The sequence below is a fragment of the Eubalaena glacialis genome, chromosome 10, assembly GCF_028564815.1.
Source record: "Eubalaena glacialis isolate mEubGla1 chromosome 10, mEubGla1.1.hap2.+ XY, whole genome shotgun sequence".
Lineage (NCBI taxonomy): Eukaryota > Metazoa > Chordata > Mammalia > Artiodactyla > Balaenidae > Eubalaena > Eubalaena glacialis.
In genome coordinates, this window is record NC_083725.1 from 120,381,068 (window position 1) to 120,407,972 (window position 26,905).

General features: G+C 62.7%; 2 protein-coding genes across 9 annotated transcripts in view; one reads left to right on the top strand and one right to left on the bottom strand.

The window, feature by feature from the left end:
- Window positions 1-3,163: 3,163 nt before the first annotated feature.
- SLC22A18 (solute carrier family 22 member 18) overlaps window positions 3,164-26,905 on the bottom strand; it is a 31,493-nt gene continuing 7,751 nt past the window's right edge. For 3 of the 8 annotated variants that reach the window (XM_061202264.1, XM_061202269.1, XM_061202268.1), the window contains 4 exons: window positions 20,327-20,445; window positions 18,907-19,014; window positions 17,832-17,932; window positions 16,838-17,685 (listed from right to left, as the gene is read on the bottom strand). In XM_061202264.1, coding sequence (XP_061058247.1) covers window positions 17,134-17,685; window positions 17,832-17,932; window positions 18,907-19,014; window positions 20,327-20,445 — 880 coding nt within the window. In that variant the 3' untranslated portion in view covers window positions 16,838-17,133. Of the gene's footprint in view, window positions 3,181-9,913; window positions 10,135-11,044; window positions 11,335-13,236; window positions 13,358-13,583; window positions 13,686-16,837; window positions 17,686-17,831; window positions 17,933-18,906; window positions 19,015-20,326; window positions 20,446-26,905 lie in introns of those variants that run through there. The other 5 variants (XR_009702266.1, XM_061202267.1, XM_061202270.1 and 2 more) reach the window with 5 other exon arrangements.
- PHLDA2 (pleckstrin homology like domain family A member 2) lies at window positions 8,010-8,959 on the top strand. Its single transcript, XM_061202271.1, has 2 exons — window positions 8,010-8,467; window positions 8,739-8,959. The coding sequence occupies exon 1, from the start codon at window positions 8,061-8,063 to the stop codon at window positions 8,454-8,456; it is 396 nt and encodes a 131-aa protein (XP_061058254.1). The 5' UTR covers window positions 8,010-8,060; the 3' UTR covers window positions 8,457-8,467; window positions 8,739-8,959.

Consider the following 26,905-nt stretch of genomic DNA (forward strand, 5'->3'; position numbering starts at 1 on the left):
TGTCAGAGTTGTGACATGTTTAACGCAGCAATTCGTGTCCTCCCAACTGCCCTGGTGAAACACTGCACATACGGGTATGGTCAGCGGCACACAGACGCTCCGGCAACATTGCTCACGGGAACTGCAGCCTGAGGTCCAGCACAGGACGTGATTAGATGACGGAGTGTGGCCGGTGGAAGGGAGGCGGACTCACGGGGGTCACCCACGACCTAGAAGAAAACAAGACCTGTCTCCCTTTCTATCAAACAGATTAAAAATGCAAGCTCGTGTCTGTGCAGACCTGGGTGTTCACATTTTCTAAGTTGTGCTAGAATACACATTACATACAATTTAGCATAACCATTTCTAGCAGCCAGCTCAGTGGCATTAAGTTCATTCACGATATTGTACAGCCATCCCCACCACCCGTCTCAGGAACTTTCCACCTTCCCAAACTGACACTCTGTCCCCATTAAACACTCACTCCCCTCCCCTCCCCCAACGCCTGGCCCCCATCCTGCTTCCTGTCTCTAAGGATTTGATGACTCCAGGGACCTCGTGTGAGTGGAATCAGAAGACAGAATTTGGCCTTCTATGTCTGGCTTATTTCACTGAGCATAATGTCCCCAAGGCTCATCCACATTGCAGCCTGTGTCACGATTTCCTTCCTTTTCAAGGCTGAGTAATAACTCCATTGTGTACATGGACCACATTTTGTGTATCCGTTCATCCATGGACAGGCACGTGCTTCCACCTTCGGCTGCTGTGAATGATAACTGCTGTGAACACGGGTGTGCAACCGTCTCTTCAAGTCTCTGCTTTACTTCTTTTGGGGACAGACCCGGAAGTGGAATTTCTGGATCACATGATAATGCTATTCTTAATTTTTTGAGGTAACGCCAATGCATTTTTTATTGGGTTGGCCAAAAAGTTCCTTCGGTTTTTAAGTAAAAAGACACATTTTTCATTTTCACTAAGAACTTTATTGAACAACATATTCACCGTTCCGTTCCATTACCTTCTGCCGTTTTTCAGGCAACTTCATAATTCCATCTTCCCAAAACTTTTTATCTTTTTGAGCAAAGAACTGTTCCAGGTGCCTTTTACAGTCTTCCAATGAATTGAAATTTTTTCCATTAAGGGGATTTTGTAAAGACCGAAATAAATGGAAATCCGAAGGTGCAGTGTCTGGTGAATAAAGCGGACGAATCAGAACTTCCCAGCCAAGCTGTAACAGTTTTTGCCTGGTCATCAAAGAAACATGCGGTCTTGCGTTATCCTGATGGAAGATGATGCGTTTTCTGCTAATTCTGGACACTTTTCATCCAGTGCTTGGGCACTTTTCATCAGTTGGGAGCAGTACTTGTTGGAATGAGTCGTTTGGCGTTCTGCAAGGAGCTCATAATAGAGGACTCCCTTCCAATCCCACCCTATACACAACATCACCTTCTTTGGATGAAGACCGGCCTTTGGTGTGGTTGGTGGTGGTTCATTTCGCTTGCCCCACGATCTCTTCCGTTCCACATTATTGTACAGTATCCACTTTGCATCGCCTGTCACAATTTGTTTTAAAAACTGAACGTTTTCGTTTCGTTTATGTAGAGAATCGCATGCAGAAATACGGTCAAGAAGGTTTTTTTCGCTTAACTTAATGTGGAACCCAAACATCAAAGCGATTCACATAACCAAGCTGGTGCAAATGATTTTCAGCGCTTGATTTGGATATTTTGAGTATGTCGGCATATTTTGAGTATGTCGGCTATCTCCCGCGTGGTATAACATTGATTGTTCTAAGTTAATGTCTCGATTTGATCGCTCTCAACTTCAACTGGTCCACCTGACCGTGGAGCATCGTCCAGCGAGAAATCTCCAGCACGAAACTTCACAGACCACTTTTTTTTTTTTTTTTGCAGGGTACATTATTTATTTTCACTTGAACATGGAAAGAAAGTGTCACACGCCCCCTTCCCCTTTTTAGGGGGAGTGTATTTTAATCAACCTCTTCTCCATCCACCCTGTGTATGTTACACGCACACCACAGTTGGGAAGGTGACTGGGCTGACCCAGTCCGCTCACCTGTTACTCCTTTGAAGAGGGTTTGACAGAGAGGGAAAAGGAAGGAGCCACACCAGGCCGAGGTTTCAAGCCATGGAATGCAGGAAAAGAGGCAGAGAGGAGCAGCACCAGAGGCCAGGAGAGAGTGGAAAAGGCCACAGCTGCTTTGTTGTTTAAAAATTCTATAATTTGGGAGAGGGTGGTGATTGATTTCCAAAATACACTTCAGAGTCCCACCTTCCACACAGCTCCCTACTGACAGCCCTTTGGTTTTTCAGACAAAATGTAAGAGCCCTCACAAAGCCAGAAGTACTGATAATCCCTCAATGCACCCAAAAGCAGTGATCACTTCAGTCCCTTACAAAGACTATGTTCTATAGACTTTGCTTCTCCCTGTACATTTGTCTTACGGCTCAGTGGCAAGGTGGCTGTAGAGACACACATGAGGGGGGGTAAGTGGAAAAGGGAAAGGGAAGCCCAGGCACATGGGTGCAGGGAGGGGTGGGGAACACACCACTTCCATTTTTCGTTTCACAGACCACTTCTGACACGTTCAATCAGTCACGGCACCGTCTCTATGCACTGCACAGATCTTTTTATGCGTTTCAGTTGCGTTTTTACCTTCTTGAAATAAAGCATAATATGCCGAAAATGTTGCTTTTTTTCTTCCATCTTCAGTATTAAAATGGCTACAGAAAAATTCACCAATTTTGGTAAGTATTTTTAAGTGCACGCTGATACGACAGCTGTCACAATACAACCTAACAAAATTGTTTTGAAGTTAAAGACAACTAAGCGCTACTAGAGCCATCTTACGGAAAAAACCGAACATTTTGGCCAACCCAATAAAAAGGATCAAAGGTCATTTACCGCATCAAGAGTGGACCTGAGGTGGGGTCGTGAGAGAGGAGCGCTCAGAAGTTTGAAATAATTTCAGCCATTTTTTACTTTTTCTGTCAGCAATTGGTAACTATTTTGGTAAATGTTTGAAGTAGTAAAGAACTTGGTTACAGTACACGTGACAGGGACTTCCCTGGCGGTCCAGTGGTCAGGACTCAGCGCTTCCACTGCAGGGGGCACGGGTTCCATCCCTGGTCGGGGAACTGAGATCCCGCATGCTGCGCAGCACGGCCTAAATAAATAAATCTTTAAGAAAAACATAAAATACACATGACCAAAAAGAGGGAAAAAAACAACACATGACAGGGTCCCACCCCAGACCTGCTGCACAGCCTCCGGGGTCGGGCTGGGCAGGAGCAAGACGTCCCGTCTGTCCTGCGAGGACGCAGCCCAGGCAGCTGCAAGGGCTGAGCACCGTCCAGAGGGTGGCGGCCACGCCTTGTTGCCCACTCGCCCCCCTCCTTTCCTGTGTTGTGTTCGTACATTCAGCCGAGACTCCAGAAAGGTCCCTTGTCCCCGTGAACCAGGCCCTGGGCAGTCTCTGCTGAGTGACAGGAATGACAGCTGGCTCCCCTACACCCTCCGCATTCTGTGACGATGGGAGAGGCCCCTCCTCTTAGCTCCCCCAGGCCTGGACCAGCCTGGCCCTGTCCCTGCCACCAGACCCCCCCACCCCGCCCCGAGGTGTTCTGGTTTCACAGACAGTCTCCACCAACGTCAGTTGCTCTGAGCAGAGAGCTGGGTCTCTTGGACAGGGAGGTAGATGCTTTTTAGGTCCACTCATTTCCAAAAGCACTTTCCGAGCGCCTGGCCTGGGCCCTGAGGGCCCCGAAGACTAAGACGTCGTCACTGCATTTGAGGAGCTGGTAGTGGCTTCTGCGCAGGGTGCTCAGGGATGAATGGGAGCTTGCCAGGACCCAAGGAGGGGAAAGGCGCTCTGGCTGGTGTGTCCGTTTCTCATTTGATCCCCAGCGCCTTGTGAGGTGGGGCCTGCCTGTCGGACTCCAGCTGAGGGGCTCAGGGAGCCAGACAGGGGGACGAGGGACACAGCCCTGAGAGACCAAGGCCAGGCTGACAGTGAGAGCCTGAAACCAGGTGGGGCCAGGCTGACAGAGCCTGAAACCAGGTGGGGACAGGCCTCCTGCCTCCAGCCCTTGGACCTCTCACTTTTCCCAGGCTGCAGCTTTGGGGAGAGGGACTGAGGGCAGGCCTGAGTCACAGGCCACGGCCAATGGGCTATGTTGGGCTCAGGTCAGGTGACATCAGGCCACTTCTCAGGTGCTGCAGCTCCAGGCAGCTGGGGCCACCCCCGGTCCTCCCCAGGCTTGCATGGAGCAGGCAATGGAACTCCAAGGCCTGGCAGTCATGTGGTTGGTGGGAGCAGGCCCGAGGGTGTGCCCTGGCAATCCCAGAAGGCTTCCTAGAAGAGGCAAGAGGAGGGGGTCTTCCAGGCAGGGGAGCAGGGGACCCGTCCTCAGGGCTGTCCCTGAGCACTGCCACCCACAGGAAGAGCATGGTATTGAGCCCCAGGCGCAGGGGCTGCTGTGATGCACAGCTTCCTCAGCTTCCTTTCCCCAGGCTGGTTGGGCCAGAGCCTGGAGGGCCTGGCCTCGTCACCGGTGGGGAAATCACCGCTGGGGAAATGACATCACTCGAGAAGTTTCGAAGAGGTGCCCTCTCTCTGCCCCAGCTGCCTGACATCCTCACCCAGCTGGAAGGGATGACAGGTGTCCCCAGCCGGATGTCTGGGGACCAGTCTCTTGTCTGCCTGGTGGAACAGGTTAGGGAGGTCCCCTCAGGCTCTGCGTGAATCCCGGATGCAGCCCTTGGATAAATATTAGTAAACTTGGCTCAGACCTACGCTCTCTGACGCCACTGTCTCGAGGCAAGGCCCGGGGCTGGCCCCTCTCCGTCTGAGAAGCAGCCACCAAACATCCCCAGCCCAGAACCTGCTCAGCCCCTCAGGCAGAGGCTAGTTCCTGCCCCCAGGCTCGGGGTGCAATAGGATGAATTTGAATCCTACTGGCGGGCTGGGTGACCTCTGCTGAGCCACTTGACTTCTCTGAAAAGCCCCACCCGTTCCTTGCAAACACCAAGAAAGCAACCCAGCGGCCCCCGCCTCATGGGGTGACCCTGAGGAAGAAAGCAGGGCCCACATGGGCCTCCCCGAGGGTGCCAGGCCCCTGACCCTCAGGCTGGGGCTCCTCCCTCCCCAGCACCAACCTGGCCTGGCGCCCTGAGGGGCCGCAGCTTGCTGTGGGTGCAGCCCACATCCGCACTGGGGGCCTCGGTCCCCTGCAGGAAGCCAGCCTGGTGGGTCCTCTGGGCTCCTAGCTATCAAATGGCTCAGGGGTGTCCCCCCGAAAGATCCTCACTGGGGTTGCAAGGTCAGCGCTTTGCTTCCTCTTCATGTTCCAGAGGGACCCTCAGACGGGCCTGCTTCGGGGATGGGGACAGGGTTCCCTCCTTGCTCTGGGTTCCTGCTGGTTTGGCCTGGCAGCGGCAGGCGGCCCACGGGCCTCTGGCTGGAGGGGTTTCCAGGCCCCCCGGGGCAGGGGCCGTTGGTGGTGAAGCTGCCTGGGGGGAATTCCCCCTAGCCCATTCCCCACCCTCCGGGGAGAGTGGCAGTGAGCTCCCCACCCCCTGTGACCTGCCTTCCCAGCTCCTGCGGACGCCCATCTGTTAGACCACCCCCCCCAATGAGCATTGGTCACCTACTGACTCTCCCCAGAAAGGCCTGGCCAATGGGGACAAAGAGAGGAGCGCTGGCTGGGCGTGGCGAAGTGCAGCTCACCTGGCCTCGCCTGGTTTTCAAGGCCTCGCACATCCTCTCTTGCCCCGCCCTCCCTGGGGCCTCCGCTACCACGTCTGTGAAATGGGGCCGGAAGAATGCCCACCTTGGGCCTCGCTCACCTGGGATCCTTGGGAATCCCCCTGTGGCACCCCGCCCTCCCCGTGGAGACCTCCAAGCTGTCCTCTTGCCCACCCCCAACCTCGTACTCCCCAGGGCAGGCAGGGCTTCTCCCCTCTCTCCTCTCCTCGGGCTCCTAGCACCAGCCAGGCCTACAGGCACACAGTAGGTGCTTAAGCAGTGCCGACTGTCTGTGGTTTGCCTGGCCCTGAGGTTCCAATGACTGGCCCCCGGGTGGGGGAAACGGGCTGGTGGGCCTCGGCGGGGTCCCGGCAGAGCGCTGGACACCCAGGGGGCTCACAGCAGCCTGGCCCCTGGCCTGCCTCTCCTGTGGCCCCGGCAGCCCAGGGCCCCCTCAGGACAGAGATCCTGCGGGAAGGCAGGTCAGCAGTCTCACCCTGCCTGATGCTGGAATCCCCTTTACCAGCTCTGCTGGGATGCCTGTAGTGATGGGGAGCTCACCCCCTTATAAGTCTGCGCTGTGTTGTCTTGAGGGGAGATCTGTCTCCCCACCCACCCACCCTGTGCTCCCTTCACCCTCTGGCCTCCGCCCCACGGGCCTGCCGATTCCAGTTCCGCCCCTCCCCCCAACCCTGACCAGCATCCCTATGCTTGTCCTGTGCTCCCTCCCGCAGGCCAGAGTCCTGGGCACCCCTCTCCCCTCTTCCACACCCCTGACAGGTGCCCTGGACGCACAGGTGGGTGTGTCCATCCGCACAGGCCTGGCCCAAGCCACTCATCTGAGCCAGTGGTGCACCTTATTCCTCACGGTGATCCTGAAGGGCCAGGGTTGGGACTTGCCCAAGGCCGCAGAGCGCGGGCAGGTGGGGTAGGGTTGGCTCCACGGCCGGCCTGACGGGCCTGCACCCAGAAGGTCCCACATTGGCTTTATGCTCTGCCTTCACAGTCTTGAAAATATCATTAATACTTTTTGAACCAGGGTACCTGCGTTTCCATCTTGCACCAGGAGGGGGCGTGGCTCTCACAGCCCCAACGGACTCGTGCCCTCCTTGCTCCCCTTGCTTTGCACCACCTGCCCAGGTCGCAGCCCGGTGGTGGGGTGTTGGAATTCGGGGCCCTGGAGCGGCTGGGACCCCCACAGAGTCCCTCCTGCCGGCTCCCCGCCCCCCCCCCCCCCACCCCGAACCCTGGAGGAGCCAGCGATCACTCCCTGCTCCTACTAAACCCTTTAAAGGAAGAGGGTAAATAAAAAGACTTGTCCTGCTGGCAGGGCATGACTCAGCCGCCCCCGCCCCGGCCCAGGCCGAAGCCCCCTCTGCCCCCCACGCACCAGCGCGCTCCGCGCCCCCTGGGCTCCCAGTACCTCTGGCGGGTCCGCCGGTGCGTCCTCCCTCCCCCCACGTACAGCGGCCAGGAGGGCCCAGGGAGCAGGACAGGCCCCCTGAAGGGAGCTGGAGCGGCCCTCACACTTACTGAACACTAAGGGGAGCTGTTCTAGCATTTTCCGTTTGTTGCCTAATCCAACAAGTGTCATTGTTCCCCATTTTACAGAAGAGAAAACTGAAGTTCAGAACACCTGCTCTCCCGGTCGGCCCGACGACCCGGGGGGAAGAGGGCAGGTCGTCCCAGGCGCGCCGGCCGGCGGGTGGCAAGATGGGCGATAAGGCCGGCTGGGGCAGGGCCACCGAAGGGTCTCCCCGGGGGCGTGGGAGGAACTGGGGCCGCGACTGCATCTGCCCCGCGAGCCGCAGGGCTGGGTGTCAGGGCGCCTGGAGGGTGGGGGTCTGGGCCCCGCCGTCACCGCGCCCCGGGCCGTCCCCGGCCGCGGGCGCTTCCCGCGGCTCCCCGGCAGTGAGTCAGCGCGGGCAGGGCGGGCCGCAGCGCATTCCTCCGTGGGGCCGGCGTCCGGGGCGGGGTGGGGGCCATTGAGTCGCCCCACGGGGCCGGGGGGCTGGGGCGCCGGGGGAGCGGGGAAGGGGGTCGCGGGCAGCAGACAAGGGGAAGGGGGGCGACCTCGGCGACCTGGGGTGGGGATGCGGCGCGCAGCCCCGGGGTGGCCAGGCTGGGGAGGACCGGGGTGGGCTGGGCCCAGGAAGGGGGCGCGGGGCGTGGCCGAGAGGGGGCGTGCCCGGGGCGGGCCGGACCGAGCGCGCGGGGCGGGGCCGCTATAAAGACGGCGCCGGGGAGCCGAGGCTCACTGCAGCGGCCGCCACCGCCGGAGCGTCTTCGCCTCTGCCAGCTGCACCCGGCCGACATGAAGACCCCCGGGGAGGTGCTGCGCGAGGGCGAGCTGGAGAAGCGCAGCGACAGCCTGTTCCAGCTGTGGAAGAAGAAGCGCGGCGTGCTCACCCCTGAATGCCTGAGCCTGTTCCCCACCGGCCCCGGCGCGCGCCCCAAGGAGCTGCGCTTCCACTCCATCCTCAAGGTGGACTGCGTGGAGCGCACGGGCAAGTACGTCTATTTCACCATCGTCACCACCGACCGCAAGGAGATCGACTTCCGCTGTGCGGGCGAGAGCTGCTGGAACGCGGCCATCACACTGGCGCTCATCGACTTCCAGAACCGCCGCGCCCTGCAGGACTTCCGCAGCCGCCAGGAGCGCGCCGCGCCCGTCGGGCAGCCCGAGGCCGGGACGGCCCGCGCGCCCTGAGCGCCGCCGCGGTGAGTGCCGGCCGCCCGCCCGCCCGCTGGACGCGGTCCTCGGGGAGGATGATTTCGACCTCGGACGTCGGGGGGAGGTCCTGCCCCGTCTGGGGGACGCTGTCGAGAGGGGACTGGGGGCCTCGCTAACGCGGCGCGGCTGGGGCGCGCGGCAGGAGCCGTCGCTTGCCCCTTCTGTGTCCGGGCCTCGGGAGACCAACGGGCTGGACCCGGGCTCGCTCAGCCACCGGACTCGGGCACAGCTCCCTGAACCTTCCCCCTCTCCCCACAGGAGCCACACACTGGACGAGTCGGGCCGGACGCGGGCCGCGCCGGCAGGAGCTCAGGGAATGCCCGGAGCGGCAGAAGCCCCGGCGGCGCGCAGCCACTGACCACGGCGAGGACAAACGCCGGGGCTGCGTCCCTGCCCGGCAGAGAAGGAGCCTCCCGTGCGGAGCCGCGGAGCCTCGCCCCCGCTGTGCGGGTGCATTAAATTATTGGACTATCTATGTATTTATTTTGTTGGTATTTGTGTTAAAACCACCTGTCTTAATATATATACACATACATATATATATATGTGTGTGTGTGTGTGTGTGTGTGTATATATATATATATATATATATATAATCAATGTGTCCATTCCAAATAAACTACCTGACTTGTTCTCTTTTCTACCAGCCGATGTGGTGCAGTGAGCTTCCTGCGGGAGGCGAGTGGGTGGCCCCTTCATTCAGTGTGTGTTGGTTGGGGGGAGCGGCCACCCCAGGTGTCTGAAGGGCAAGGAAATGCTCTTTGAATGAACACTGTTATCTGCCGGACCCTGGCCGCACCATCTCTGGAGGCGGGGAAGTGCCCTGGGGGTGGCCCTGACTTCCGCTCTCGGGTGTGGAATGGGGAGGACAGGGCCCCCGGCTTGCTCCCGGAAGTCACTCACAAAACGCCCCTGTGAGGTCATCACGCCTCCCCCATCTGAGCTGCTCCGGCACTCGGTGGGGTACCCAACCCGAGCTGCCCCCTCCCGCCCACCCGCCCAGCCCCCTGAAAGGAAGCCTTCAGGCCTCTGGCCGCCCACCGGCTGCGCTCCTCTTAACCCCACCCTGCCTGACGTGTAGGGCCAGCAAGGTGGGCAGTGCTCTGGGCCAACGGGAGACAGGCCTGCACCATTTCTGCCGGCGTGGCAGGAGGCTGAGGCCTCCGAGTGGCCCAGGATGTGACATCAGGATGGGGAGGCCTGAGGTCCTGACAAGCGGGCAGCTTCTGCCCTTCCTGCCCGCTGGGACACTGTGCGTCCAGGGTTGCCCCCAAACCCCCGGGCTCCGGAGGGGAGGTGTGCCCCTCCACCCGGAAGGGCTGTGGGTGATGAAGAAGCCTAGGATGGAAGAAAGGGACAGGACACTGATCCTGGCCTGGCCAGGGGACCTTCATTTCACCTTTGTGGCTGGAGGGAGCCAGGTGTGGGGGGCAGAGGTGAGGGGAGTGAAGGACCAAAATTGGGCCCTAATGTCAGTCACTTACCCTTGATGGTTGGGGGGGGGGCACCATCACAGGCCTCCTAACTGGGTGGCAGGGGTCAGACTGGAGAGGGGCCGTCCCTCTGCTGGGAGGCCTGCAGGAGCCTGGGTGCTGGGTCCAGAGAAGAAACCATTCCTGCCATGAATTTTCTCCTCAACAGCACTGTGAAGCCCCTGTGCAAATGGGGAGGGGGCTCCTTCAGAGAGTAGAAAAGACCAACCCCAGGGTGCGCCCCCATGCTGCCCTACCCTGGAGACCTCTCCCGCCAGACCCTCTGGGCGAATGACCGAAGTCAGAGGGTGAGACCCCAGTTCCTGGCGGGGCTCAAGTGGAGGCGGGGTCCGGCCTGAGCACTTGGGCCGGGAGGGTGGGCGGACCTTGGCTCTCTGAGGCCCCTCCAGTTGGGACATGAAATTCTGAGGTTGGGGTTTCTGAGTTTAACAGCTTCTTTTAAAGGCAGCCTGTGGGGGAGGGGTAGCCTTCCTGGTCTCAAGGGCGTCTGTAGACACCTGACAAGGTTGTCCTTTCCATACTGGTCATGGGGCACGGCAGCCTGCTGGCCTCCCTGTGTCTGGTACCCCTTCTCCGTAGCACCTGAGCTGGGAGGCGGGGGGAGGGGGAGGCACAGCTCCCCAGTTCTCAAGCCTGGAAGCCTGGTCCTCCCCACTGGGCTCCCCAACATGAAATGAGGGTTCTTTTCCTAGATCCCTTCCCAAGCCTCAAAAGTCCTGATCTTTTCAAACAACCATGTCCTCTTTCTGTTCACGAGTGGAAGCAATTTCAAGGGCTAAGGAGGGTGTGCGGGCAGCGCGTGCTCGGCCCTGGGCCGGGGGTTGGTGTGGGGCGGGGGTGTGAAGGGGTGAGCACAGAGCTCCCTGTCTCTGGGGACGTCGTGGGCAGAGCTGTCTGGGTGGCAGCAGGGGGTACTCCTCACTGGCCTTGGTGGCGGACCCCGGGGGCAGGACCCACCTCACACTGGGATGAACTTGGGCGATTCTGCTCTCCCTGGAGCCCTGGGGCCCAGCTGCAGGCCCTCTCCTCCAGGAAGCCCTCTCCTCCAGGAAGCCCTCCAGCATCCAAGGCTCCATCCTGCCCTCGTCCCCAGGCCCCCTGCCCAAGTGATAGAAATCAGGCTGGAAGAGGTCCTAAGGGAGTTTATTGCCAGTCTGTGCCTGGGGGCCACGGTCACCAGGCTTTGTCCATCTTTGGGGGCATAGGCTGCCTCCAGAGGACCAAGAGGACAAGGAAGTTGACGGCGAACTGCACGTGGCCAAAAACGGGGACTCCGAAGCTGTGGTACAGGAGGCCTCCCAGGGTGGGCCCCAGGGTTCGGGTCAGCGGCTGCACAGAGGCGCAGAGGCCCAGCATGGTTCCTACGGGGAGGGGAGGGTCGGGTCGGGTCGGGTCGAGTCGGGCCCGGGCCGGTCTCTCAGCATCACTGCCCCAGCCGCCCATGGCCTTGACACAGCTACAGCCTCCCTGTCTCCCCCGCCGCCCTCCAGCCCCCGCTCCCTCCCTGCAGACCCCCCAGCCACGCAGGGAGGGCACTGAGCCCTCTCGGATGGGGAGCCGAGCCTCTGCCCTGCTCCAGAAAGTTCCCAAGCACAGGAGGAGCCTGGGAACAGGGCCCCAGGTCGTGGGCCAGGCCCCGCCCCGCCCCCCCAGGCCTGCCTGGGAGGTGGCATCCCAGCCAGGGGCCTCCCGAAGCACCGCGGTGAGGGCTGGGCTGGGGTACGGGGTGGGCCACCACACACCCCTGTCACCCGCACGGCTCCCGCCCTCACGTGGACTGCAGGGAACTCCCCCCAGGGCGGGGGAGGGGCTTCGGGGCGCTCGAAGGGCCCGCACCTGCTTCTCTGCACCCACTTCCCGGGCTCGCCTGGCTGCCTGCACCCCTCTTACCTGACACCCCTACCTCCACGCCCCTCTCGTCAGCTGTGCCCTATGCGGGCCACCAAGCGTGTGGCTCCTGTCAACACTGACATCTGCCCCGAGGGCCCCAGGCTCCAGGGGCTTCACAGCCCTCCGCTCTGGGAGCTGGAAAGCCCTGCCCTTGGGTCAGCTGGGCATGGCCTGGCAAGGCCCCGCCCAGGCTCAGGGCCAGCGTAGGGGGAATTTCAGAGCAGCCTCTCCCAACGCCCACATGCCCTGCAGACACCAGGGAGCAATTACCGCCCCCTCTGTGGTTTCCGGTTCCCAGGCTGGTGCTGGGAACCGGCTCCTGGCTCCTTCCAAGCTGAGGGATGGTGCCTCTGGCACATGGGGCCCTGGTGGCCTGGATCTGCTCCTCCCTCCTCCCTCTCAGGCCCTGCCGTCATCTCTCCAGGCCTTGTTCCCCTCCTCTCTCCTCCTGGCCTCTCACACCTGCCAGCCCACAGCCTCCAGGAAGCCCTCCAGGACCAGTCTAGCCTCCCAGGACCACAGAGCCGCAGGTCTGGCAGGCCTTGGGAGTCCCCAAGGCAGTCCTGAGAAGAGGCCTTGTCCAGCAGCCTCCTCATTTTCATCAGGGCCTCTAGACCTCAGTCTGACCTTCCCAGACAGGCAGGTAGATGGACGGAGGATCAGCCAGGGCCCTGAGCTTTCTGGCCCTGCTGCCAGGGAGGGAGGTCTTTGACCGCAACGGGCCCACAGGAGCCCTTGACCTTGACCTGCACCATGCCTGGGGCAGCACGGGGGCAGAAGCCTGGGCAGCATCGGGCCCAGGGACCCCCAGTCTGGATGGGAGACTCCTTGCCCTCAAGAAAGAAGGCCAGGTGCAGAGTGGGGGGACTGCGGGTCCACGTCTGGGGGCGCCTGAGTCCCACTGGGTGGCCCGGGGCAGCAATCACTCACTCACGCGTTCACTCAGAAGGCACCTGCACATCCCATGCGCAGGGAGGGAACAGGCGGTGCTCCCCGTGCTAGCCACCCGCTCTGGCCTCTAGCCATTCTCTGCCCATGCTTCAGAGCCAAGCCAGACGCCACCTCCAGGAAGCCCTCCTCCCCTCCCCCAGGCCTGGCCCTGGGCTGATCAGCAGGGCCTGGTGCAGGGTTGGCTGGGCCTGGCTGGGCTGGGTGGTGGGCAGGATTCTCTCCTGAGCCCGCTTGCAGCCCACCATCCCCACCCTGCCCACTCAGACCCCCAGCCGCCCACCCTACTCAATGCCCACTGAGTCCAGGCAGGTCCTACATCTGGGCAGCTGCTTTGCCCGAAACTGCTCAGCAAGCTTCCCAGAGAGGAGGGCCGGGGTCTCCCCAGGGCCTGCCCCTCACCTGGCCCGGGATGCCGCACTCACCCGTGTCTGAGGCCGAGACGGCCTTGGTCAGCATGCTGTCGGTGACCACGTTGAGGGCACACAGGCTGAAGACCAGGCCGGGCATGAGGAGGCAGAAGTGGAAGACATTGGCCATCAGCGCCTGCCGAGGGGCAGAGCAGGGGCCACGGTCACGGGGGCCTCGCAGGGCCTCGCGGGACCAGGGTGGGACTGCCCATCCCTGAGGTCCCACCGAGGTGGCCCTGGGTCGGGGTAGAGGGGGCCAGGGGGCCCAGGGGCTCAAGTGCAAACTGGGCACCGGCAGAGGGTCAGGGGAGCGGGCCTGGGACCCTGCTCTTTGCGGGGCAGCCAGAGGCGGGAGCTCTCACCATGGCCAGTCCCACCACGCTGAAGACCAGCACGCTGGCCCGGAGCAGGGCTCCCTCAGAGAAGTGGCTGCTCAGCCACCCGATGACCAGGCCCTGGAAGACCTAGGTGAGGGCGAGAGGGTGGAGGTGGGCGCAGCCAGGCCTGGGGAGGGGGTCTGGGCTGCGGCCAGCTGCGGGACCTCCCCCCCCTGCAGCCCCTGGGGCCACTGCCACCAGCCACAGCAGGCGCCAGGAGCAGGGCACAGGGGTGGGCCTGTGGTACCCACGATGGCCTCAACGTCCCAGGGGAGACGGGGCCAGCAGCCTGGGCGCTCTCGCACCCACGCACGCACACGCATACGCACACGTACACGCACCTGCGCGCACACACACGTGCACACACGCACACATGCACGCGCACACACGCACACACACGCATACGCACACGTACACGCACCTGCGCGCACACACACGTGCACAGCCAGCCACTCAGAGGTCCGAGTTCCACATTCAAAACTAATCTCTGCAGTTTCAGGCGTGATAAACATTTTAATCAAAGGGCCGGTTAACTCCTGACGGGGGTGGGGGAGGCCATGGCTTAACGGTGCAAAAAGCTTCTTTGATAGGAAAATGCTCACAGTGTGGCCCCGACTCCAGCCCTGGGGACCCTTGGGGCCCTGGGAAGCCCCCTACCGTGTCACCTGGCCCCCATGTGCCCCATCCTGGCCAATCACTCGTCCTCAGCCCCCTCTTTGGCTGTCTCGTCTGGGAGGTGGGACCTGCCCCATTCACAGATGGGGAGACCAGGGCACAGAGGAGGGGGGGCTGGATTGGGACCCGAGCTCAGAGCCCTGGTGCCCATGTGGGGTGGCCCTCCCAGCTGGCCCTATGGAGGCCTGTCCCCAGCAGGCGGGCACACCAGCTACTGCCAACTGGGGCCAGGGACTGGGCCAGGAGCCCTGTGTCCTCCACATCTCAGGAGGCCACCGCTCCAGTTACAACTGGGTAAACTGAGGCCCAGAGGGTGGACGTCACTTGCCCGAGGTCCCAGAGCTGGCCAGGAGTGGGGCTGGGGTGGAGACCAGGACGGTGGACTTGTCCTGAGCCTGGGCAGGTAAGCAGGGGGCAACCAGTCTCCCCAGATAACCCCCACTGTTGCCCAGCCCTCCACTCCCAGCTCTGTCCTCCTGGCCGCACCCCCCTCACCAGGCCCCAGGGTCAGCCAGCCAGGAGCCAGGTTAAGGTTAAGGCTCCCCTTCCTGCCCTCGTGGGGGTGGGAGGAAGGGCCCAGAGCAGGGACACCCTTGACGCTGGGGATGTCACTCAGAGGGCAAACCCAGCCCTAGGCCATCCCGCTGCCAGGGTGAGGCTCCCTATCTGGTCCCCTGCCACCTCCACCAGGCAGACAGGAAGTGCCCGGGGCGCAGTGGGTTTGGAGCAGCACCCCCTGCGGCTGGGGGTCAGGCCGGGGGCTGGGCCCTGTGACGGGGCGGGCCCAGCCCTGCGGAACAGGACGGACCACTCTCCGAGCTGCCTGCCTGGCAAAACGAAACTGTCTCAAACCAGAACCAAAGATGTCCTTCTTTAAAAAAAAAAATTCTACTTTCACACTTGCTTATCTTTGTTTTGTTTGTTTAAAGGGAAGATCTACTTGGCAAGTGTCTTTTAGTGCCCTACACCCGAGAGAAAACCACCAAACCAGGAGAGAGATTTAAATCTGCCTCAGCTTTTCATACAGACCCGGAGACCAGGACCCTAATGTACTGGGGTCGTCTTTCCATTTTCCCATTAACTTAAAGCCTAAACTTTCGTGCCTTGCGGGTTATTACATGAAACTAGAGCTACCAAACACACCAGAAATTTCACTTTCTCTCAACCCTCCCATCTGGAGACCCTGTCTGCTCACCTGTCCCGCTCCCCACCGCCCTGGCCCGAGCCACCTCCACCTCCCCGGAGGTCACATCAGCCAGAAGCACCCAGTTCCCCAGCAGGGGGCTAGTAAGACCACATCCAGCCTCCAAACGGTCCCACCCACTCCGAGTAAATCTGAGTAAATCTGGGTCCTTCTTGGCCTTGCAGACCACCCCCCACGCATGTCTTCAGAGGGCAGTCCTCTCCCCTCAGGCCGGCCCAGCCACCCCAAGGCCTTTGCACGTGCAGCCCCTCCCTGTCTGAAGTTCTCTCCCTCCAAGCCTCTCCATGGGCCAGTGGAGAGCCCCTACCAGCCCTAACCCTAACCCTAACCCTAATCCTAACCCCATCTGAAGCAGCATTTCTGCCCCTCCAAGGGCCCTGATTCTCCTTTGAGGTTTTGTCGCCCCTGACACACCAGATGCGCCGGTGGTTGGGGGCTTGCCTCCGTCTCCCCCCGCCACCCCATACGACGGAAGCTCCCCATCACTGCAGCGGCGCTGTGTCTGGGGCACAGATGAAGGCCGAGTGGGGGGCCCTCGCAGGGGGGTCCTAGAGGGACAGAGGGCTGCCAGCCCCCCGGGGGGAGGGTGACCACCATCCCCTCGTGTTAGGACCATCCGGGCTGCCACCCCCTGAGACCCCAACCCCAGTGATCTCTGTACACAGGCGGCTGGAAGGGGATGCTGGTGGGGGGGATCGCCCTTGGGGTCAGGCGGCAACCACGCCTCAGGTGGGGCAGGAAATGGTCTGCAAGGGAAGCAGCAGGTGTAAGAGCAGCTGTGGGAGACCAGGTGGGAGGCATGGTTCACCCAGCGGCGGGGCCGCCTCCCCGGCTCCTCGGTGACCAGCTCTACCCTGGCCGGGGGCGGGGGAGGGAGGCACCCGACGAAGGTGGCTTGAGCCTCCCCTGCAAACGTATCTCAGGGCCTCAGCTGCCTCCACCTTCCCTCCGCTGGACTTAGGGCCTGGGGCCTGGCGCCCCACACCGCTCTGTGGGCTCCCTGCCCTCCCCAGGCTCCTCCACCCGGTCGGCCTGTGTTGGGGTCCCCAGCCCCCCCCCCAGGCACTTTCCTGAGGCCCACCGCTGCTCTCCAGCCCTGTCCGCCACCGTCCTCACAGGTGCTGGAGCCCAGGCCCGTCTCGGGCAGGCCCACCCTCATCCCCGACCAGGCCAGAGGCTACCAGGGTCTGTCCCTGAGGGTCTCGAGGGGTCTGCCGGCTTCAGCCAGGCTACGGGCTTGGTCTCCTGGTCCCGGGGAGCCCAGGACAAGCTCAGGCTGGTGCTCTGGTCCCAGGCAGGCAGGAGCAGCCGTTTAGTTTATTTTTTAAATTATTTTTTATTTTTAAGAATTGTTATTTATTTCTTTCTGGTCGCAATGCATGGCTTGCGGGATCTTAGTTCCCTGACCAGGGATCGAACCCGTGCCCCCTGCAGTGGAAGCATGGAGTCCTAACCACTGGACCGCCAGGGAATTCCCGGGAGCAGCCATTTAGAAGAAAGCTCCAGTGGTCCCCAATTTAGAGTATTATTGTTGTTGTTGTTTTCTGTTTATCTCTTTTCCGCCACCAGGCTGGCACTTCCCAGCCCACCCAGCTAGGCCCTCTTGGCCCACGGTGGGGTGGGGTGGGGGGCCAGCCCCTCCCAGGAGTGACTATTTTAGAACCAGAGTCTAGACCAGTCCTGGGCCCAGAGGCACGGGCAGCAGATGGCCTGGAGGTGCTGGGAATGCCACTCACTTCCGGAGAGCGTGAGCTCTCTCCCCCGCCCAGGCAGATCCCAGAATAGCCCCTCCTGCGCTCCGGCTGTCAGGCAGATGTCCCGGGTGGCGGCTGCACGTCGCCACCTGTCCCCGCCACGGTCACACGACCGGCGGGCAGGCGGGCGGGACGCAGAGCCCGGCCATTCTCCTTGTAATGCGCCCCACCACTGGGGTCTGCCCCCCTTCCTGACCTGTCCACCGCCGGCGCCCAGACGGACACTCGGCGGACCACGGGCCTCCGCCGTGTTTCCCAATGGGAGGCCAAGGGCTCGCCAGCCTCCACTGCGGATGAGTCTCCCCTCTCCCCTCTCAGACGGGACCTCCGGGCAGATGGGTGGGCAGACAGACAGACCCAGGCGTGGGAGCCGCGAGCAGGGAGAGGAGGACAAGCCAGAAGCTAAGGTGTGGATGGAACACCCAAAAGGCGGGTGTGCAGGACGGCACCTGCGCTGCGGAGAAACCGAGTGCCGGTGGTCTGTGAGGTCCTGGGACCCCAACACAGGCTGACTGCCCAGAGGACCCTGGGAGGGCAGGGAGCCCACAGAGAGTGGGGTGCCGAACCCCCGCCCACCCTGTGTGCCCGGCACCCACTCACCATCTGGAGGACCCCGAAGAAGGACATGAGGTAGCCAGCCTGGGCGGCCTCCAGCTGGAAGAAGTCCATGGAGATGAGGGAGAACATGACCATGAAGAGCCCTGGGTGAGGTGGGGGGTCAGGGGTGAGGGGTCAGGGCTGCGCAGCTGTGCCCACACCTGCTCCCCCCGGCAGGTGACCATCACGCTGCCAGGGGCTTGGCCGCGGTGACCGGCTCAGGGAAGACCAACGTGAACCTTCTCCGAGGTCGTCCCTGGCAGGTCTGCCCCGTGCGGCTGCTGTGGGCCGTGACCAGGAAGGTGCCAGAAGCTGCCCCATGCACACGGTGGCCAGAGCCCAAGGCCGTCTGGGGTGGAGGCTGGGAGATGGGGGACCCCGGGCTGATGATGTAGGAGGATTTGGCCCCAGAACTGACGTCGGTGACCTGGGTTCCCGTCACTGTGCCCCACTGAGCCATCCTGAGTCACAGGTGGAGTTGGGAGGGGGGCTTGCCCAGTTTGCCAGGACAGAGAACTTCCTGGGCCGAGGGGTTAACCCTTTAGCGCCAGTGTGGGAGCACCTGAGCGCCTGTCAACCGTGCCTCGCTGACTTGTCCTCTGCACTGCTCCCCTGGTTGGAGGACCCCAGATGGGGGCTCTGAGCGGTCGCTACTGGGCATGACTGTGGTCAGGGATGCCCCCAGTTCCACCGAGAATGTGTGTGTCCACCTGCAGGCGTACCGTCTTTCCCACCTCCCGGACTGTCCTGAGAGGCCCTGGAAGCCACAGGCCCGGGCAGCGAGACCTTCTGTAGAGCAGGGGTAACTGGGGCCCGAGCAGGGCCCTGGGGGGCAGGAGGGAAGGACGGAGACCCTCACTTCTTCCTCCTCTGGCCTGTGCAGCCACATCTGCATGAACCAGTGGGCTGTCACCCTCTCTGGGACAGATGTGACTGGATAGGGCCCAGGGGAGTCTCGGAGCGTGGGACACAGGGCAGAGCGAAGGGGTGACGCGCGGGCTGCAGACCTCTGACTCCGCGGCCCCGAATTCTCAGCCGCACCGGGCTCTGGACGCTGGCCGGGCAGCCCGGGACTCACCTGAGGGGAAGCCGCAGATGACCTTGACCAGAAACACCGGCAGGACGCCCGGCTGCAGCAGCAGGCAGGTGATGGCCTTCAGGTCAAGCAGGCTGGCCTCGGGTTTCCCTGAGGCACCCGGAGAGGCCACCATAGCACCAGACAGCCCGCGCCCCAGGGCCCACTGGGTGTGGAGGAAACGCTCCTGCTGCGGGCGTCCCACACCCACCGGGGATGCGAGCTCCTCCTCAGAGTGCCTCCCACCAGCCCCTCCGTGAGCCCCGGGCAGCTCATCACACGCAGGACTGGGCCTCAGGCCCTGCGCACCCTGGGGACCTCTGAATTCAGGGGGCGCAGCCTGGCCTGGACCTGGGCTCCAAGTGATGGAGGCTCTCGCTCCCCAAACCCGCATGACCAGGGCAGCTGCTGCCTGCCTGGCCCTGGACCCGGGCGACGGCACGACAAGGCTGGTGAGGCAGCCGTCGGCCAGGAGCGGCCGCTCTTGGTGGCTGCGAGTGGCCACCTTACCCTGATCCGGAGGACGCTTGGGTGCCACGTCATAGCCTCCCAGCTGGGTGCGGCGGTGCCCCCCTGCTTGCCTCTCTCAGGTTCTCCTATGCCTCGGCCCTTTTCCTCTGTCCCTTTGCAGGCCAGGCCCCCACCCAGGCCCTCCCTCTTGACTCTTTCTGGGCTGTTCCATCACAGCCATGGCTCAGGGGCCTCCTGTCCCAGGTGGGTCTCTCCAGAGCTCTCGGTCACCGGGCCATGAGGCATGGGGTCCCACTCTGTGCCAGGCCAAAGTGGCTGGGCTGGGACGCCCTGGAGGGGACCCCCCTCTGGAGCCCTGACCTCTCCTCGTGGGGCCTGGGAGGCACATTGAGCCCACAAGCCCTAACCTGACTGTGCTCTGCCCCCCGCCTCGGCACCCCGCCCCGGGAGCTGTGCTCCTGAAGCCGGCACCCTCACATCCCCCCATACAGCACAGTGACCGACTGCTCTGGGCCTCAGGATCCTGGCTCACCATGCCCGCCCCATCCCAGGTCCCTCCTGGTCCTTCTCAGGCTCAGCTCCAGTGGTGTCCGAAGCTGGGAGATGCCCAGCATCCTGGAGGGGCCCAAGGAAGAAAAGAGGGCTTGCCCATTGCCTGGAGCACACCCCTCTGCCCCCGCAGATGAGAAGCCACCAGGGATGCTCTGGCATATCGTGGTCTCGGCAAACCCTCCCTGAAGGGTGGGCCGGGCTGGGGGAGGCCTAGCCCGAGGTCCAGGGTGCTGGCTGGTGGGAGGGGAGGGCTCACACTTCACACTGGCCAAGCATCCAGAGGCGGCACGCCTGGTGGGGTGTAACCGGTGAGGTGTGTCTGGTAGGGTAGACCCAGCGGGATGTACCTGGTGGGGCCTACTTTGTGTGTATCTGCTGGGGTGTGTCTGGTGCAGCTTACCTGGCAGGGCAGCCTGGGCATGGGCGCTGGCCCCTTTGGTGCTGGTGGGGATGCAGGTGAAGCTGAGGATGGCTCCCAGGAGGTTGACCACAAGAGCCACGATGACCGGACACTGAATCCTGTGAGCAACAGTTGTGGTCACACAGGGCTCAGGCCCCAGGGCACAGGTGTCACCTGCGGCATCTCCCCCACCTGCCCCTTCAGCCACACTCAGGCTTTGACAGCTGAGAGCAGCTCAAACCCCACCACTCATGTCGTCGCAGGCTTCGATCTGGAGGCCAGGCCACGGGACCCTCAGGGCACGTGAATGAGGTGATGATGAAGAAACAGAGGAGGCTCTTGCCTTCCCAACCCTCAGGCTGTGGATACAGCACACGGGTCCTGGCGGCCTCTGAGGATGGGTGGCAGTGGGAGCCAGAATGTGAGCCCCAGGAGGGCTGGGCAGGGGCCTGGGGCGGGTGGCGATCCTCCAGGGGACGTTTGGCTCCCAGGCCGCTGAGGCCCCCGAAGGGCCGGGCTGCTGTGTGGTGTGCGGCCACAGCCCCCGGCCTGGGCAGGGGTGTTAGAGGCCTGGGTGCTGTGTTCCGCGGAACACAGACAACCAGCAGAGAGGATGCTCCCCAGACAACCCTGGCAGCGCCAAGCCTCCTCCCCACCCTCTAGAGCAGGAGACTGAGGCTCCCGGGGGAAAGGGCCCCGTCCCCAGAACCCTCGGTCCTCCGGGCTCTGGGGGGACTGGAGGGGCCGCCTGGGGTGGAGGAGGGCGGCTGAGAAAGTGACCGTCGCCCTCGGTGACTCAGGTGAGGCAGGGCGCTGGCCAGGTGGCACTGGGGCCAGGGCGCCAAGAGGGGCCGGAGAGACGGGGGCTGACGTGCCCGGTGGGCAGGGGCTTGGGTTTGAATCTCAGCTCCACCCACCCACATGGAAGACTGTGGGACCCCCTGCAGCCCCATCTGCGTGCTGGGGATTGTCATGCCTCCTTCCCCTCCTGGGGGAGGACAGGCCTGCACTTAGGGGGCCTCAGGAGCAACCCACCACCACTTCCTGGAGGGGGCGGGGCAGGCTGGGCCCATGGGGTAGGGGGGCGTTTGGCCCCCCGATAAACCTAGGACACAGCCCTCAGGGCGCCTTCCCGCCTGCCCACAGCGGCACCAAGGGCCGTGACTCAGGCACTCCCCTCAGCTGTCACTTCTGAGGAAGCATTTCCCCTCCATGAGTCACTACAAAGAAACTTAGCCCTTGACCTCCCTGGACCGCACGGGCAGACCTCGGACTCCAGCTCCAGGCAGCCGGAGTCACCTGGGGACAAAGGCACTGGGGCCTGGCCCCTCTGACTGTCACCGTTTCCTCCTGAGGGCTGGAGGAAGACAAGGAGTGAAACAGAAAATTCATACTGAGGCAGGCTGCTTCGACCGCCAGGCCTGTGCCCAGCCGAACACCCTGCCCCTCTGAAGCACAGAAAACTCCTATACATCCTGCAAAGGCCCTCTCTGTGAGGCCCTGCCCCTCTTCCCCAGTGGGCGCCCTGTCCTCTGAGAAGGGCTTGCTCTACTCCAGGGCCAGTATCCGCCCCCGAGGGCAGGTGGGCCTGGGTGGGACCCTGTGTCGAGACCCCAGTGGGCATCAGAGCGTAGACTAAATGGACGACAAAAGTCCTGCCCCAGACCTTGTCAGTGTCCTGGAAGACGCCCTCCGCACTTTCACACTTTCACACACAGCCACAAGCTGCCTGTGACCTTCCTCGGAGTTCAAAGAGAGGACTCCCCCGCCCCCACTCCACCACAGGTGCGCACACGCGCACACACCTGCACACATACACGTGCACGGCTCCTGCGGGAACCCCGGGCAGGGAAGCCAGTGGGGACTCCAGCACCAGAGAATGGGCCTCGGCAGCCCCTTGTTTCTGGGGCTGGGACCTGCCCGGGCTCACACAGTTGGTCAGTGCTGCAGCCGGCACTGTGCAGTCTGCATGTGCCACCGACCTCTCCCCTCCCACACGGGCCCATCTCTGGCCCCCAAGCCGATACCCACTGCCCAGGATGCTGGACATTCGAGCTTTCTGGCGGCAGGGGTTCCGGACAAGTGGGCGTGTCCATTGGCTGCCAGGTGGGAAGGGTCAGAGGGCACCGGACCCCAGAGTGAGGCCTCTGCTGGGACCCAGGGGAGGGATGAGGCCGGGTACGGGCCCCGCAGGCCAGCGTCAGAGAGAGGGGTCCTTTCTTCAGGACTGTGGCCTCAGAGGCCCGCACGTCACTGCTCCGGGCCTGCCTGGGCAGGGACAAAACCAGCTTTCTTTGCCAGATGCCCCGGAAGTGCGTGAGAGCAGAGGCGGCCACTTAGATGGCTATTTTGGGAGGCTGGTGACAAGTGAGGGGCGGGTGGCAGGGAGCCAGGCCCCTTCTCCAGAGATCTCTCCTGTCCCTGTGTGGCGACCAGTGAACTGAAGGGGACACGGGGACCCTGGGGGGCCCCGGGAGGCCGTTGGGGCCCACAGCTGCCCCAGAGGAGGCTTGGGTGTCTTTCCCCACCCAGAGTGCTCTCCGACTCCCCCGGACAAAATGCCAGAAACGAAAGTGGACAGACGGGAGGAAAGCGTGGCAGCCCCGGGTCCGACACGGGGCCCTCCTCGGTGGGCACGCCCTCCAGCCTTGAGCCCCTACCCACTGCTGCTCTGTCGTCCGAGACACAGCTCGGGAGCCCCTCCCCAGGGGCCTTCAGTCAGCCCACCCCCAGAGACTGCCTCTGGCCCTGGGGACCTCTGGGACGCCAATCGCGCAGGATGGGGCTCTGGGCCACCTGTCCACTGGCTCATTGGACTGTTTTTACAAACTGGGCACTGACCATGAGGCAGGCACCGTTAGCGTGTCTTTGTCCACCCACCCTCTTTTATTTTTGGTTGAATGCATGGACGGGAGACTGGACGGATGGACCCATGGACACCCTGAAAGGGCCCCGGGCCAGACCCAGGGCACCCGAATTCTCTGTCCCTTCTCTGTAGCTACCCTGCTGGGTGACCTCCTTTCCTCAGATGCAGATGAGGGCTAGACTCACAGGGGCCACCCTCCCAGGACCCCCTGTCCCACACCAAGGCTGTCCTGGAGGCAGCCCACCCCGAGTCCCGCTGAGGGAGGCCTCTGGAACGGACTGCGGTTGCCACCGGCGTTGGTCAAACGGCAGCGGCCACAGACGCCACTTTCATCCTTATCTCGAGGGCCCGGAAGTTGCCGACGTGACGTTATCAGGAGGGTGGTGGGCGTGGCCACCTGCCACCCCGTGCGGACTCTGAGCCCGATGCCGTCCGTCCCCTGCCCGGCTTGGAGGGGACAACTCCTCCTGAAGCTGGAGCTGCCCTCCCCGCCTGCTCCGGGGCTCCCAGAGGGGATGGCACTCAGCCAAGGTCCCCCGGCCTGGCCACAGGTGGGGCTCAGGGCCTCCCGGGCTGCGTACCCCTGTCCCGTCCAACCTGAAGGGCAGGCTGGGGTCAGCTGGCTTCATGGGAAGCCTGGCCGTGTGGGCCTCCTGAGAGGCACCGGGCATCCAGCCTGAGCTTCTGGGGGAGAAGCCCCCCTGCCTCTCCTGATCCACAGTCCATGGCCCTGTGGCTAGAACGGTGTCTGAAAATGGACGTCTTGTGGGTCCACTCTGTCTTGTGGGACGTCAGCCCCCCTCTGGTTTCCGAGTCCCAGAAAAAGGCCCTAACGCTGTGTCCGGCCTAACCCTCTGCAGCCCTCTGTGTTCCCTGAGCATCTGCCCACACAGGCCTCCAGGCAAGCCCCAACCTCCTTCCTGCCCCGGGGCCTTTGCACGGGCTTCCCCTCTGCCTGGACCACTGTCCGGCTGACAGGTCTAGGCTGAGGTTCCCAGCCCCACTACTCTCAGCCATTTGTGCTCTGTCCATGGACCTCCTAGTGCCTGAAACACCCAGGTTCTGTCTGCAGGGGCGGCGCGGGCCCCGGGGTGGGGAGGGGAGACAGCAGGCCTGGCTGGCCCCGCGCACCCTCGGTGAGCCATCTCGAGCACCAAGTGGGGTAGGCGGCCTGGGTGACCCGTGAGTCACCCCTGTCCCAGAGCCGCTCAGGGCAGCCCTAGATGTCTACTCATTAACTTCAGGGAAGCTGCCGTGTCACTGGGGTGGAAACCTTCCGTCAGCAGGATAAGGATTTCCTATTCCCTCGCCTGGACCAAGGGCTGAGATACGGTTCTCGGGTCGACTGGCTCCCCCCAGGTCTCCAGATAAGCAGCGGGGTCACACCAGCCGAGTCACCAGGGCCCGCTGGGTGCGGCGCAGGGCTGGGGTCAGAGCGGGGCCACACGCTGGCCAGTTAGTGCCCAGGAGGGCCGGCCGGTGACACTGAGGCCCCGGTTTGCCTGACCTCTAGGGTCTGTGGCTGAACCTAAAGGAGCGGCCACCCTGGTGGGACACCTCCGGGGGGACAGAGCCTTTGGGGGCTGGACTGCGGGCCCAGCTGTACCTGTGGCCTGTGTGCAGCAGCCCCTCAGCGCTCAGAGGAGCAGGGGGTCTTGCAAAGAACCCCCCCCACACTAAGTCCAGCCTTCAGGTCTTGGCTCTGCCTGATCCCACCATCAGCGGCGTCTGACCGGTGGCCCCCCACCCCAAATCCCTGAGCACCCCCGACCCGGGACCCAGCTCTGGTGGGCTTAGCAAGCTGGTGCCGCCCACCCCAGAGGCAAACGGCCCACTTGGGGGAGGGGATGATAGAGGCCTCCCCAGGCTGTGAGGTGCCAGGCTCGGGGACATGAGTCACAGAGCTGCCCCCTCACCTGCTAAATGACTCAGGGCCCAGGTCTGGGTCCTCCATGGGAGCTAGGCCTCCCAGCCCTGAGCTCCAGACTGGGCCCAAACCAGTTATACCACTACTCAGCCCACGGCAGTGGCTGCCAAGGCCACTTCCTCCTACCTGCTTCCCAGCAGGGGGTGGGGCACGGCTGGGGACTTTAGGGGCCTTTAGGGGACCGGGGTGGAGGTGGGCAGGGAGGAACGGCCAGGGAGACCTCACACCGTGCCTCAGTTTTGATCGAAGAAGCGGGGGGCGGGAATGTAGCTTTTACATCTCGCCTGGTCCTTGCCAAGAGGCAGAGCAGGCTGCGGGCCAGCAGAGAGGCTGGACAAGGGAGATGGGGCATCTGCCCTTGCCATGGGGTGTCAGGGTCCTGGAGCCCACCTTCCCTGGGTCTTGGATGGGGACTGGGAGCTCCATGGGGGAGTCTTACCCCCTCCGGGGCCTCGGTTTCCCCACCTGTCAAAGGAAGCGTATACAGCACCTTAGATCTTGGGATGAAAGAAGGGAAGCTAGTGGGATGCTCAGGAAGGTGAGGGCAGGGGTGGGGGTGAATTTGGAGGCTACTGGGAGGGAGAGGGAAGTGAGTGTGCCTTCTGGGTCAGCAGCTGGGCTGGAGAAAAGGGCAGGAGGGAACGTGGGGGGGGGGGGCTGGCCAGAGAAGGCCTCTGTGTGTGGGGGGGGGGCGGGCGGGAGGGGTGCTGGCAAGCTGAGGAAGGTTGCCCATGGCCCACAGTAGCAGGTGGCTGGGATGGGAGGTGAACTCCGAGTCTGGGCGCTGAGAGTCCCGGTGTGAGGGGCAGCTAGCGGGGCTCCTCTCTGCCCCGTGGGTGCTCCCTTCCCAGCACCCTCCTCACGCCCCTGGTGCCCCTCCTTACTCTGCAGCCCCTGACCCTCTTTCTTCCCTCCCTGGGGACACAGAGGCCCTCTTTCTCTTGACCCTGGTCCATCTACCAAATCAGGCTTCCGCCCTCATCGCACATGGAGAGAGGCGGCCCTGGTTCAGGAGGAATCCGTCACGGGCTCAAGGTCCCATCCTTGACCACACGCCTGGATGTCTCCCTGGATCGCCCTCTCTTCTGGTCCTCCTGGTACCTTTTCCTGATCCCTGCCTTCTAACATGAAGTGCCAGGCACCAGCCTCCATCTTAAGCAGTTCCCAGGGCTAAGAAACCACCCACTCGAGGACACGGCCCCGCTGTCCTCCAACTCAGACTCCCACACCCAGCCACCCACTCTGGGGTTCCTTCAAGTGTCTGCTGAGCACCAGACTCATCCTGACGGAGACCCAACTCCCGCTGGCACCCTGGCAGCTCGGATCTCAGCGAGGCCCTCGGCTCCCCCAGGGCCAGCCCCAGAGTCTGGGCACGGCCTTGAGTCCACACTTACACCCCAGCCATCAGCAAAACCAAGCCAGAACCTACCCCTGCCCTCTCCCTACCACGGCCATCCCTTGTCCAGCTGCCATCCTCTCCCACCTGGACCGATTCAGGAGCCACCTCTCTGGTCTCCCTGGGGTGGCCCTAGCCTCCACATTCTCGACACAGCAGCCAGGTCATCCCCTGCCCCTGCTCATCCCTCCCAGGGTTCCATGGCCTGACCCACTGCCCACCCCTGCTCCTCCACTCCAGCCACACGGGTCTTCTTGCTTCCCCAATCTCAGGGCCTTTGCACTTGCTATATCTTTGCCTCCCCAGATGTCCTCCAGCCTGACGTTATAGGAATACACATCATGTTCATTTCATCTGAGGACTCGCCTGTCCCGTTCACCACTGTATCCC